The sequence below is a fragment of the Bidens hawaiensis genome, unplaced genomic scaffold (genome assembly GCF_021521415.1).
Source record: "Bidens hawaiensis isolate Kalapana, Puna unplaced genomic scaffold, B.hawaiensis_p1.1 tig00000326_1, whole genome shotgun sequence".
Lineage (NCBI taxonomy): Eukaryota > Viridiplantae > Streptophyta > Magnoliopsida > Asterales > Asteraceae > Bidens > Bidens hawaiensis.
In genome coordinates this window covers 6,908,590-6,923,546 of record NW_027491025.1, presented here as the reverse complement: position 1 = coordinate 6,923,546, position 14,957 = coordinate 6,908,590, and the positions used below count along the sequence as shown (strand labels likewise).

The 14,957-nt window shown below is 33.1% G+C and overlaps 2 protein-coding genes across 2 annotated transcripts in view; both read left to right on the top strand.

The window, feature by feature from the left end:
- LOC143622433 (photosystem I reaction center subunit psaK, chloroplastic-like) overlaps positions 1-14,957 on the top strand; it is a 154,189-nt gene that overhangs the window by 60,451 nt on the left and 78,781 nt on the right. The window lies entirely within an intron of this gene.
- Positions 757-12,259, top strand: LOC143622450 (DNA damage-binding protein 1-like). The gene is made up of 19 exons (XM_077093597.1): positions 757-916; positions 2,322-2,370; positions 3,074-3,133; positions 3,235-3,326; positions 3,403-3,452; positions 3,556-3,620; positions 3,719-3,768; positions 3,906-3,981; positions 4,083-4,292; positions 4,659-4,765; positions 4,853-4,961; positions 5,090-5,290; positions 5,373-5,588; positions 5,682-5,792; positions 5,871-6,146; positions 6,217-6,491; positions 7,380-7,731; positions 10,396-10,680; positions 11,492-12,259. The coding sequence occupies exons 1-19, from the start codon at positions 813-815 to the stop codon at positions 12,056-12,058; spliced, it is 3,255 nt and encodes a 1,084-aa protein (XP_076949712.1). The 5' UTR covers positions 757-812; the 3' UTR covers positions 12,059-12,259.

The following is a 14,957-nucleotide window of genomic DNA, read 5'->3' as shown; positions in this document are numbered from 1 at the left end:
ATGGAGAATGAGAATAATGATGTATACCCCCTAATTTAAGAGTGAGATTAAATGATGGGAGGGACACTAATGTGGCACAGACGAAACAAATGGAGGACATGGCGTTAAGGGTGTATACCTTTTAACCTTACCAATGAAGATTACTTACCAAACTTGACTACATGCATGATCAAAACCATGAAAGAACTCAAGAACATGTTTGATAATGATGATGATAATCCATATGAACGGCTCTATCAACGAAGACTTCTTCATTGGTCCAAAGAAACCTACCGCCCCCTTAATTTAGTGTGTGTACAATCACATTTAAATAAATTACCAACTTCTAAAATAATCTGGGTGAACACGTTTGAAACGGATTCTTTTTGATAACAACTGCTGAGTGCCACCTGTTAATGAACCTCATCTTGTTCACGAGTCGAGCCTGAGTAATTAAACTTACTTGGGACGTGTCTACAGGTTTACCGATTCGGGTTTCCAGGTTTGGTGGGTAAAAGTAAAACTCATGAAGTGCTCACGCGTAAAATTAACCTCATCCTGTTTACGAGTCGAGCCCAAGTCTTGCCAGGGTGGTTTCGAGCTCGAGCTCAAAATTAAACGAGACAGCTAAGCTAGATGTATAGTTTTATTCGAGGCTTTGTAGAGTACGAGTCCCGGGTTCCAAGCCTAATGACTAGTGTTTATACGGAAACGTCGTCGTAGACCTGCATTCAGCATCAACATAAATAGCACCTACCCGCGGTGGCTAACAGAAATCAACGAAGAAACAAAGAGCAGGTTTTAGGGTTTCATTTCATCTTCAAAGGCTACAAATGAGTACGTACAATTACGTGGTTACAGCTCACAAGCCTACCAATGTCACTCACTCATGCGTCGGCAATTTCACCGCTCCACACGAACTCAATCTCATCATCGCGTAACCATCTCATTATTATTATTATTATTATTATCTCAATCTATGCATCCATTTGAGCTGTCGGTTTTGTAATTTGACGGTTAATTCGTTAGATATTTTTAATCGATATAACAAATTAGGATTAGATGCATCAATTTGAGTTATCGGTTTCTGTAATTTGACGGTTAATTCGCTTGATATTAATTGATTTATCTATTTAGGATTGCTGTTAATTACTGTGTATTTAGTTGTTATGGAGCTTTATGTTTGTTGACAAGTGTACAAAATTTGAATTTGGCATATTATTAGTTCTTAAATGATGTGAAGAATTTATTCCTCTTTGTAATTTTTATTTTCATTTTGTTTTTTCCGGTATTGTTTACTAAGATCGCTAGCCATGGACTAGATGCATAATATTTTAAGCTTTCATGAAAAACTAACCGATATAACAAATTAGAATCTCTCACATCTTTAGTTGCTATGACATATATTAAGTCGGGACATGGTTTTTTGCAGTATCTTTGTTTTTGTAATTTGACGCTTATGTCGCGAAAAATGAATCGATATAACAAATTAGGATTGCTGTTAAGATATAAGAATCCTGCATATTTGAATGTTATGAAATATATGGAGCTTTATGCTAACAAGTGTACAGAATTTGGCATATTCTTAGTTCTTATATGGTGTGAAGAATTTATTCCTCTTTGTATTTTTGATTTTCATCTCCTTTTACCGATGTCAATTCGTAGTATCGCTAGCTGTGGACTGGATGCATCAATTTGAGCTTTCGTGAAAAAGTAACCAATATAACAAATTAGAATTGTTGTTGATTTCTATTAAGAATCTCTCACATCTTTAGTTAGGGCTGGGAAAACAGGTCTTGTTGTGTTAAACAGGTTAAAGACAACGCGCTTAACACAAGTATCAAACATGAATACGAACTAGTTGTCTCATGTCTATAACACAATTTTAAGTTTCATGTACCAATAAAGAGAAATCATGAAGCCTAGCTTACTAATTTCAGTTATTTTAAAGAACCAAAAAAATCACGTAGTGTACTTTTTTGATTACAGGTTTAATCGTTTCTTAAATAGGTGTCCAATTGACAGACCTGTCTTTAGTTCCTAGAAATGTATCAAGTCAGGATACGGTTTATATATATCTGGATTTTTGCATAGGATTAATACTAGGTGTGAGTGTGTGACCTAAGAATTCAAAATGTGTCCTTGTTGTTTGTTATCTATGAGAGTAGGATGTTTTGTTTGGTAACTGTGTGAAACTTGCTAGTTATTGTAAAATTGTTACAATTTGTTGTTCCATTTATATCTGGTAGCTATGTCCTGGAATTTTAGCATTTTAGTATAGATGATTTTTTGAATTACTTTATCTTATGACTCATTTTCGTTCAATTTGTATCTGTTCTCAGGAAATGTACCCGTATAGAGATTCATTTACTTACTCCTCAAGGCTTGCAGGTTGGTTTGCTCTCATATGATTTTTGCACATTAAAACAGTTTATATTTGCCTTGTAGGCATGCATTAGCCATTATGTATGTGTTTTCATCCTGCGATTCATTTGTGTATGCCTAGCTGCACAACTTCCCACTATACTTTACCTGTATGAAAAGTTTTTATTCAGAAATTTTGGATATCCTAGCCTAAAGTCCTAAACTTAACTAATTGGCAACTTGTACCAAGAAGCAGGGGGTTTGGCTTTGGTCTTGCATCACATTAAGCTTATAAATTTGTTGAGTGAACAAACTTTAAGAATTCCTCTGAAAAAAATTTCTCTGAAAAAATTTAGATAGTTAAATGTGTATTTTATACGCAATAGTAAAAAGTAAGTTTGTTAATCAGTGGTAAAACAGAAGCATAGAATATCGTTATCCTGCATTTAAATTGACCAAAAATGAGAGTAAAGAATAGCAAGGCTGAAGTGTAGACTTCTCTTTGTTTTAACAAAACAGAGACGATGGTTGTATGCAAAGGATGTAAGATACTTTTTTAGTATTATTTACATATTTTTTTTGGAATGTATGAAGCTGTATTATGCATGCTGATTAACTTTACTACATCACTCATGTTTTTAACACATATCTCAACATATGACAAGATTCAATATTTCAAATTGGTGGATTAATCTAATGCTATATTTATTAATAATTTGCTTTTATGCAGCCTTTGTTGGATGTGCCAATATACGGAAGAATTGCAACTCTAGAACTTTTCCGTCCTCATGTGAGTCAGTTAGTTTGTAGATGTTTTAATAAAAGAACTTATGATATAAGTTTTGCATCATTCATGTTGTGTTGTTTATGTATGTTTTTGCTTTATTGAAGGGTGAAACACAAGACCTTCTGTTTATTGCAACAGAAAGATACAAATTTTGTGTTCTTCAATGGGACGCAGCTGCGAATGAGCTTGTTACAAGGTTTGGTCCTATAATAAAGCTAAACTATGTTTTTCTACAACATGTTAATATTTCTTTTTGTTTGTGATGTGTATAGATCTAATGGTGATGTATCAGATTGCATAGGCAGACCTACTGACAATGGCAGGTACTTTTCAAGTTTCTGAATAGCAACACATTATTTAACAAAATGAGCCAATTTCCATTTATTTTAATATCTAATATTCTTTCACACATGTTTGATATTTGTAGATAGGCATAATTGACCCAGACTGCCGACTCATTGGACTCCATTTGTATGATGGGTTGTTTAAGGTGCTTATTTCTCTTGAGGCAATTTAGTTTTCAAGTTTTGATTCAACTCCTCATTCTGCTTTTGCCATTGAAGTGCTCACATTGCTCTAATTCTTCAGGTTATTCCAATTGATAACAGAGGACAACTCAAAGAAGCATTTAACATCAGGCATGTGTTATTTTCGGGCACTATATGTTTCTTTATGCTATGCTATAAGAAAATTGCTCAGTTTCCTCTAACTTGTTATAGAAGTATTGTAATACTGATGTAACCAACTTATTATTTTCTTTCCATATGTATTTCAGGTTAGAAGAACTTCAAGTTTTGGATATCAAGTTTCTATATGGTTGTCCAAAGCCTACAATTGTTGTTCTTTATCAGGTTGGGTTCTTAGAAGGATTTTGTTTCTAAAGTTGTACCGTATTTTGTGGGAGTCAATAGTCATTTTCAAGAATGATAAACATCTTGTTGCTTGATTTCAGGATAATAAAGATGCTCGCCATGTAAAAACATATGAGGTTTCTTTGAAAGATAAAGACTTTGTTGAAGGTCCATGGTCTCAGAACAATCTTGATAACGGGGCTGATTTGCTGATTCCGGTTCCACCACCTTTTGGTGGTGTATTAATCATCGGGGAAGAGACAATTGTGTATTGTAGTGCTTCTACATTTAAAGCGATCCCAATTAGACCTGCAAGTCAAGTGCTTCCATAAATATCTTTTCAAAAGTCTACAAGTTAGTTTGGCCAATGATTGCTTGATTATCCGTTTATATTTATTTTATTTGCTAGTTTCTCCATTTGTTGTCCCACAATACATTTTGTAAAAACTTAATTCTTGATTGATGACCATGGTATTGATAAAATTGTAGTCTATTAGACCTGTAAGTCATGTGCTTCCATAAATTTGTTTTCAAGAATTTACAAGTTAATTTGGCCAATGATTGCTTGATTATCCTTTCATATTTACCTTTATACACTACTTTCTCCTTTTGTTGTCCCACAATACATTTTGTAAAAACTTATTATGATTGATGACCATGGTGTTATGAAATTGTAGTCTATTACTAGATCCTATGGAAGGGTGGATGCTGATGGTTCCAGGTATCTACTTGGTGATCTTAATGGGCTTCTTCACTTGCTCGTTATAGCGCATGAGAAAGAAAAGTGAGTTATAATTCTGTAAAATGTATATATATGTGTGTCTGTGTGTCACAAATGTTCTAAGTGATACTTTTTATATATTGTTTCTAGGGTTACTGGACTAAAAATAGAGCTTCTTGGTGAAACATCTGTAGCATCAACTATATCATATCTTGATAATGCGTTTGTATATGTTGGCTCAAGCTATGGAGATTCTCAGGTATGTAAACATGATCGCTGTTTCTTTTATTGGGTATGCACATTGTCATCATCTATTAGATACAGTAATATGCAATTTGCATCTATATATGCAATAAATTTGCTTTTCTATTCCATTGTCCACTGCAGCTTATTAAGTTAAATCTCCATCCTGATGCAAAAGGTTCTTATGTTGAAGCGCTAGAAAAGTATGTCAACTTGGGTCCTATTGTAGACTTTTGTGTGGTTGACTTAGAGGGGCAAGGTCAAGGGCAGGTTGTCACTTGTTCAGGAGCATATAAAGATGGTTCCCTTCGCATTGTTAGAAACGGAATTGGGATAAACGAGCAGGTACGCATTAATCCTTTTGTTTTCATTGACAGAATTTTACAAGTGTGATTATTTACTTTATACCATAATTTCCATTTTTAAGGCTTCTGTGGAGCTACAAGGTATCAAAGGAATGTGGTCACTAAGATCAGCCACAGATGACGTGCATGACACATTTTTGGTTGTTACCTTTATTAACCAGACTCGAATATTAGCAATGAACATGGAAGACGAGCTTGAGGAAACTGAAATTGAGGGTTTTTGTTCAGAAGTACAAACATTATTCTGTCATGATGCTGTGCATAATCAACTCGTTCAGGTACGCATGAGGATTTTGTATTAATTATTTTGCATATTTGTATAAATATTATGTTACATTAAGCCATTAAGGTTGTATTAAAACATGTTTCAGGTTACTTCAAGCTCTGTGAGACTCGTGAGTTCAATATCAAGAGAATTAAGACACGAGTGGCATGCACCTAAAGGCTTTTCTATTAATGTCGCCACTGCTAACGCTTCTCAGGTAATTAAATTTTATCTAAATATTTGTTTAATTCCCTGTTTTGTTGTTATGTTATATAAAATATTAGTTTTGTGACAGGTTCTATTGGCCACTAGAGGTGGTCATCTTGTTTACCTTGAAATTGAAGATGGAAAATTATTTGAAAAAAATCATGCTCAACTGAAACATGATATTTCATGCCTTGACATAAACCCGATTGGTGAAAATCCAAATAAAAGTAACCTTGCTGCAGTTGGTATGTGGACGGATATTAGTGTAAAAATATTTTCACTCCCGACCCTAGAACCTGTTACTGAGGAACACATAGGTGGTGAAATTATTCCTCGATCTGTTCTTCTATGTGCCTTTGAAGGGGTATGATTGTAATTCTTCTTTATTCATATGTATTAAAAATTGAGTTCAAATGTTTAATGTTTATTTTCAGATACCGTACTTGTTATGTGCACTTGGAGACGGTCACCTTTTAAACTTTTTATTGGACACAGATACTGGCAAGTTAACAGATAGAAAAAAAGTTTCACTTGGGACCCAACCGATAACCCTTCGAACATTTTCATCGAAGAATACCACACATGTTTTTGCAGCCTCCGACAGGCCAATGGTTATTTACAGCAGTAACAAAAAGTTACTCTACAGTAATGTAAACCTGAAAGAAGTCAGTTACATGTGCCCCTTCAATTCCGCTGCTTTTCCCGACAGGTGTATTATTTCTCCATCCTTAACTTCTCATAAATAATTAAATTAGTGTCACACAGACAAGTTAATGTATTGCATATGTAGTAATAGAGCAAGGATGATAGTTGAAAATTGAAAAAAATTGCTCATAGTTTATGGATAAATTCATCTGAATACAAGGCTTGTAGGGCTGTATGCAAACCGAACCGAACAAGATCCTGTTTATGTAAGAATTTATTGTACAAACAGGCGGTTCACGAACCCATAACCGAACGAACCTCTTGTTCGTGCTCATTTGTTAAGGAAATGATTTTGTTTGTGTTCATTTCTTAAGTTCATAAACGAACACATACAGACATACATTAACTTAAAATAAAAAATCAACATTCTTAAACTCAAGCATTAGATATAATCACCTAAAATTAATATAAGGTTAAGTACTTTACATAATTATCTGAAAATACTTGACATAATGAACTAAAATAAAAAAATATAAAAAACCTTAAAATGACCAAACTAAACAAACGAGCATGAACGAACGTAAACTTACAAACATTAAAGAACGAACATAAAAAAACACATTTAAACGAACTTGACCTCTGTTCATGTTCGTTGATATAATTAAAAACTTGTTTGGGCTCTGAACCTACTTGAGCTCGATAAGTGGAACTGGGGATCGTTTATTAAATGAGCATTTTTAGGCTCAAACTTGGGCTCAGGCTTGTTTAAGCTCGCTCGATTTGAGCTTTTAGCTAGCCGATTTTGAGTAGCTCACGAGTGGCTTGGCTCATTTACACCCCTAATTGAATATGAACTGAAAAATAGAATTAGACAAGATATATATTATCTTTAAGTATATGTATTATGAGGAGATTATAATCTTTTTATGATGGGATTTTTATTTTGTGGCAGTCTTGCAATTGCTAAAGAAGGTGAATTAACAATTGGGACAATTGATGATATTCAGAAGCTTCACATCCGTTCAATTCCTCTTGGTGAACATGCAAAGCGTATCTGTCATCAAGAAAAGTCTCGTACGTTTGCAATATGCAGTTTAAAGTACAACCAATCAAGCACAGAAGAATCTGAATCACATTTTATTCGGTTGTTAGATGACCAAACATTTGACTTCATATCCACTTACTCACTTGACCAATTTGAGTGTGGTTGTTCCATACTCAGTTGTTCTTTCTCAGATGACAACAATGCGTATTACTGTGTCGGGACTGCTTATGTTATGCCAGAGGAGAACGAACCAACAAAGGTATGCTGCTCTTAATATGTTGAAACATTGTGCATATCTTTTTACCTTTCTTTTTTGTGGTTTCATATGAATATATAGTTATAGGTTTAAGTTCAATAAAGAAATCAAATTATTGCAAGAAATGTGAGAAATGAATATGAGCCACTAGTTTTATTTTAGGTTTTAATTATTTAAAAATAAATAAAAAGATGTAAATGCAACAATAAATGCACCCTCTCTCTCCAATTAATACAACTAATATAACCATAATAAATATCACTGATATATTTAACTAATTTAACTATACTAATTAAAAAGATAAAAACACTACCTTAGTTTTATTTTTTATTTACACATTCTTCATTTTATTCAACATAAATACAATTTATTCATATAATATTATTTCTTTATATTAAAAAAATAATTTTCACTCAATATATTAGCGTATATCAACGTATTTAAGTTCAATAAATATACAACATACACAAAGTTATATAACCTACACTTGTTTTGAGCAATAAAAACGTACAACATACAAAAAGCATATATAACTTACATATGCAATTCGACATCAACAATTATATAAACTACACAAATATACACATACCCTACACATGCGTAGGTCATATGTTTTTCGTATGTAAGCTATATGTTTTCTTATTCTTAGAACAAGTGTAGGTTATATGTTTTTGTGTAGGTTGTATATTTTTTATTGACATTTAATGCAACCATGTGTAAGATAGTTTTTTGTATTATTCATCACAATGTAACTACGTGTTGATGGATATTTATATGTTGAATTTGAAGAAATTGGTTTTGAAAAGAAATTAATGTATGAATAAATTGTATTTGTGTAAGATAAAATTTTCGTGTGTAGGTTATATGTTTTTTGTGTGTAGGTTATATGTTTTCGTGAGCGTGTGTATTTTATTGATGATAAATTGTGTAGGTTAAATTTTTTGTGTGTAGGTTATATGTTGTCTTATTCTTAGAACAAGTGTAGATTATACGCTTTGGTGTATGTTGTATGTTTTTTGTTGATATCTAATGCAAACACATGTAAAATTGTTTTTTGGTATTATTCATCATAATGTAAGTATGTGTTGATGGATATTAATATATTGAGTTGGAAGAAATTAGTTTTGGATAGAAAGAAATTTTAATGTATGAATAAATTATACTTGTGTAGGATAAAAATTTAAGAAACAAAAAGTAAGTTATAAAAATAAATGAGTTCTTAATATTTTCTAATTATAATAATTTAATTAGTAATATTATTTAAATAAATAAGTATTATGGTTTATTAGTTATATTAATTGAAGAAAGAGAATAATTAATAGTTTCTTTATTTAGCTTTAAGCATTTAAAACTTAAAATAAAACTAGTGGTCCATATTCATTTCTTACATTTCTTGCAATAATATCATTTCTCTCTTGAACCATCCCCTATAGTTATATTTATTTCTTTTATATATTTTGCTTTGATCAATATCTAGGTTTTGAAAGTTTAGTGTTAACTAGGGGTGTAAACGAGCCGAGCAGAGCTCGTCTAGGCTCAACTCAACTCGTTTAACTTACGAGAGGTTGAGCTCGAGCTCGGCTCATGAGCAGTTTCTCAAACTCGAGCTCAGCTCGGGCTCAGCTTTGTTCGTTTATTATTTGTTAATTAATATATATTTATTTACATTTTAATTATAATCTTTGTATATAACATAACGTATGTGTTATTTTTATAATAATTTTATATATAATAATAACTGTTACAAAAGTATAGTTACTATTAGGCTCGCGAGCCAGCTTGACCTTGATAAGTGAAACTCATACTCGCATTTTAAACGAGCTTATTTTCGGCTTGACTTCGTTTAAGCTTTGCTCGATTAGAGCTTTTAGCGAGTTGATCTTGATTAGATGATGATCAGCTCATTGACTTAAAACAGGTACGGTGACATGATAGTTTACTTATGTTTTTGATTCGTTTGTTAATGCTATCTTTTACTAAGGCTATAATGTATATATGTGTGAACCCCTCGGGTGGGCAAAAGTGAAATTGCACTAATTTTACTAATCTCGTGAAAATAACGTTAAAAGTGGCGGAAGGTTAATCATGCATCATGTGGTGGCGTTAATAGCCGAAAGACAAGGGTACATGCACCAATCGGCGGTGTCCCGATGGTTGAATGTTATGTGCCTTATGTCCAAGGCTTGATGCAAAACTACTATCGAGCCGGGGGGGTCTCACCGGAAGCAGCCTCTCTATTCCTAAAGGTAGTGGCAAGGCTGTTTACATCTTATCTTCCTCAGACCCTACCATAGCTTTGCTATTGGTGGGATATACTAGTACGATGATGATAATGATTACTTAAAGGCTATAATAGGATATTAAATAAAGTGACAATTTTTTTATTTTGTTTTGATTCGTAAATAAAGTGGCAAAATGATTGGGTCGGGTAGCTGTTTAAATGGATACTTTTGGAATAGGTTGAACCCGAAGCCCGAAAACTTTTTGACCCTTTTAATAAACTATATATAATGTTGTCTAGCCTGAGTGGATATTAACTCAAGCTACTCTTTTCATTTTACTTGTTTGACCCATTAGAGATTAAACATAACTTGAGTGGATCTGTTCATAAGATACATAACATCATGTTTTCACATATTATCTTTTTTTAATAACGAACATGTGCAGGGTCGTATTTTGGTGTTCATAGTTGAAGACGGGAAGCTACAGTTAGTAGCTGAGAAAGAAACTAAAGGTGCGGTTTACTCTTTGAATGCCTTCAATGGTAAACTCCTTGCAGCTATAAATCAAAAAATCCAGTTGTACAAGTGGATGCTTCGTGATGATGGTACACGTGAATTGCAGTCTGAATGTGGACATCACGGTCACATACTTGCTCTCTATGTACAAACTCGTGGGGATTTCATCGTTGTTGGTGATTTGATGAAATCAATTTCACTCTTGATTTATAAGGTACCCAACTCATATTAGTCTACTATCTTTGCAAGATGGGTAGGGAGGGCAGGTCTGCAACTGGTCAGATCAAGTCAACTTTAGTACTAACTTGAAACGGTTGTCTTATTGACCAACGAACACTTGATATTTGTTAAATATAGGTAGGGGTGTAAACGAGCCGAGCCGAGCGATTTCACATGGGCTTGAGCACTGCTCATTTCGAGCTCTATTTAAGTATTTCTAAAGCTATGGCTTGGCTCCTGAGTAGTTTTTAAGCTCGAGCTTGGCGTGTTATTATTTATTAATTAATTTTTATGTATTGTAAATTCCACACACATGCACACATATAGTGTATTTTTAATTGTAGTTTTATATGTAACATAATATATAGCATTTAGTTAATTTTTTTCAAAATTTTATATATTATAATAATTATATATATTATATTATATAACATAACATGCTCGTTTAGGCTTGCAAGTCGGCTCGAGCTTGATAAGTGAAGCGGGGGCTCTGGCTCATTTATTAAACAAGCTTAATTTAACTCTTGAGCTTGTTTAAGCTCGATTCGAGTTTTTAGCCAGCCAATCTCGAGTACTTTACGAGCTTGGCTTGTTTACACTTCTACTTGTAGGTACAAAATCTCATTATTATTTACAATAACCAATTAAGTTTAACATAAGTCGCCTTTGACCCATTCTAGCTGAGTTTTAAGTTCGACCCATTAAAAATTTAACATAACCTGCCCGCCTCTACTTGTTTTCAAGTGAATTGTTTGAAATTGCTACATCCACCACTTATTAAACCCTTTCTTTTGTTGCCACCTCAGCATGAGGAAGGAGCTATAGAGGAACGGGCTCGTGACTACAACGCCAACTGGATGTCAGCAGTCGAGATTCTCAATGATGACATTTATCTTGGTGCTGAAATTACGGTCCGTAAAAACAGTGAAGGTGCAACCGATGAAGAACGGGGCCGATTAGAAGTGGTTGGTGAATACCACCTAGGTGAATTTGTGAACCGGTTCCGACACGGTTCACTCGTGATGCGGTTAGCCGATTCCGATGTGGGCCACATCCCAACCATAATATTTGGAACTGTTAACGGTGTTATCGGTGTCGTTGCTTCTCTCCCTCAAGACCAGTATATTTTTATGGAGAAACTTCAAACTAGTTTAAGGAAGGTTATTAAAGGCGTTGGCGGGTTGAGTCACGAGCAATGGAGGTCGTTTTATAATGAGAAGAAGACGGCTGAGTCGAGGAGTTTCTTGGATGGTGATTTAATCGAGTCGTTTCTTGATCTCGGAAGGAATAGAATGGAAGAAATTTCAAAGAGTATGAATGTTTCTGTGGAGGAACTTATGAAGAGAGTAGAAGAGTTGACAAGGTTACATTGACTTGCATTTCAAGAGAAACATTGTTAAATGAAACTTTGCATATCTTTTTCTTGGTTTGGTTTGTATCATTTTTTAATGTTGTTTGCATAAAAGAAAATAAAACTTGTCATATTATTTTTCCCTTTTTCCATCTTGTTTTATTTCTTGAATTAGTTAGTATTATCCTGCCTAATTCAGCAAAACAAGTCATTATTGGGAGGAACCAGAACCCGAATTTCTAGAAAATCTAATCGAAGAACGGATCGTTGTAGGGTCGGTCTTTTGGGGTTGGGTCAGTTTCGGTCCGAACAAGATTGAATATGGGTTATCTTTTGATTAAAGTACTTCACATTGTTTCTGAATGGTGGATAAAGTGCTTCACGATATGATTCGAAATGCACTCATTTAAGTTACATTAATGACACGGGTGAGGGTTGGACTTGGAGGAGAGAGAGAGGGTGATGTGAGAGTGTAGAAAAATCCTTGATTAAGCGTATGTATTTGTGAGTGAAAAGAAAGAGAACACATTTTCATATTTTGAATTGGGATAAGCATTCATAAATCACAATGGAACATCTATCCTCATCCATGTAATTTATCTAAAATGAGTGTTTTTTTTTATCCTGAACGACCAAATTTATTAACAAAAAGACTAGTAGTAAGCCATTAGTAATCATACAAGTACACAAAGATTACAACATAAACACCAATTACAACAAAATTACATAAAATGCATTCAAATTCAAATTTCTTATGTTCACCGGTCACCACACCTAACCCAACATGATTTGAAGTTTTGAACCAACAATTATATACATTTTAAGGTTACCATTTTCATTCATTTCGTTATGTAAACAATCCACATCAGCAATTAATATACATGAATTAAATACCATTTTTTAAAGTGTGGACCCTAAATTTTATACTATTAACTTAGTTTTTTTTATGAAGTGGCAATATTCCATTCCATACGACATGAAAACAAAGATAATTGTTTATATTATCTTTTTTGTTCTTTTAATGAATTCACCAACCCTTCCATCATTATTATTATTATTAGTGGTAATACTTGATTCGCAATGAGCCAATGAATTCGATAAGTAGCTTTTAGCTTAAATGGTATAACATTTAAATGTTAATAATACTTTGATCTTTAACTCTCTCACTAACAATTCGTTTTCGTTTTGAGAAGTGAAATTAGTTCTCTTTTAAACTATATGTCAATTGTTCATCTTAACAACTTAATTCAATCTTTTCGACTATTCGTTCTCTAATCTATGTTCATTCAGTTTCCTTCAAGCTAATGCAGTGTTGTAAAAATATCTTGACTAGTGGTCCATCAATTCTTGATTATTGATTAATCGCTAGTCCCCACCACACTAATTAATTTTGGGCTAATCGGCCTATTAATTGGTCAATGGTAAAATCCAGCCATAATTGCGATTAGTCGGATTTAGTCGACGTATTCTGACGAGGTTCTAGTCAAAATCAATGGTTTTCGATGAGATTTCGGCCAAATTCAGCGGGTTCCAATGAGATTCCGACCAAAATGTATATGTGAATATATAATTTTGAAAATTACATATAAAAATGTGTATGTGTATATAAACTAAAAATTATACATTAAAGTCGATTCGATGAATTCCGATTAATCCTGATTAATCACGAACAATAGTATATATATATATATATAACTCAATAGTTTGATCCTCCGTGTTACGGGAGTTTATTTAAAGTTTGTTTTTAATCGTTTTGCTATTTTATGATGATTTATTTTATTATTTTTAACGTAGTTTTGTTTTAATTTAATACATATATATTAGTTTGTTATTATATTTTTAACGTTTGGGTTTTATTAGTTGAGATGTTTAGGTTTTTATATTTTTAACGAACAAACATAAACGAACACGAGCATCTTGGTTTTTTTAAATGTACAAACATGAACACAAATATTTGTCTAATGAAAAAGGGGGTGTTGATGTAGTTGACGATGGTGGGTAGTATCGAAAGTTAACCGACGATGGAGATGATAGATCAGCAACGGAGAACATGCAAAATGATGAAGGTGTTTATCAATAAATGAGATATTATAACTCATTTGAGGGCTATAAGAGTTTGGTAAGACCCATAACCCGTGAAAACTATTTTTTGATGATTAATTGGTTATTTTACAAATAAATGAGATGTTATAACCCGTTTAAGGGTTATCCGGGTTTAGTGAGGCCCATGACCCGCAAAAATTATTATTTGCTTGTGAAATAGTTTTACAAATAAATGAGATGTTATAACCCATTTAAATACTATCCGGGTTTGGTGAAACTCATACCACGAATTCGGGTCAAATGCATGAGGAGCATCCATTTATAAATCAAGCAATCTGGTGGCTCTAGAAAATAGGGGGAACAACCTAAAAGCGACACCTAGGATTTTATGGTAGGCAATTATATATGTAGTTAGATTAGATTCTTGTCAATTGAAAATTGAACAAAGAAAATAATCAGCTAAGCATACCACTTATGAAGTTCTTTTAAGCTTTTAAGCTGAAGCTTAAAAAGAGTAAATACCAAAGATAGGTTATTTAAATTGTTACTATACTATCAAGAATTATTTATACTCTTAAATAAACATTAAATGACTAGACAAAAATACAAAGAGATTTTTTAAGTGTATTTAACTTAATAATTGATGTATTTTTAAGCCAATTTTGTGTGTCAATTATAAATTATTTAACATGTTAGTAAGGTAGGTTAATAATTTATTTAGGTTCAATAATGATTGCATAAGCAGTGACGTTGTTGGTTCACTTGTTGGATAACATACAGTGGCGGACCCAAGATTTTTTGTCAATGGGGTCCCAATTTTTTCGGTTTACAAAATTTTTCGGGTCGGTCGTTATTCGGGTCGGGTCGAGGCGATGAAC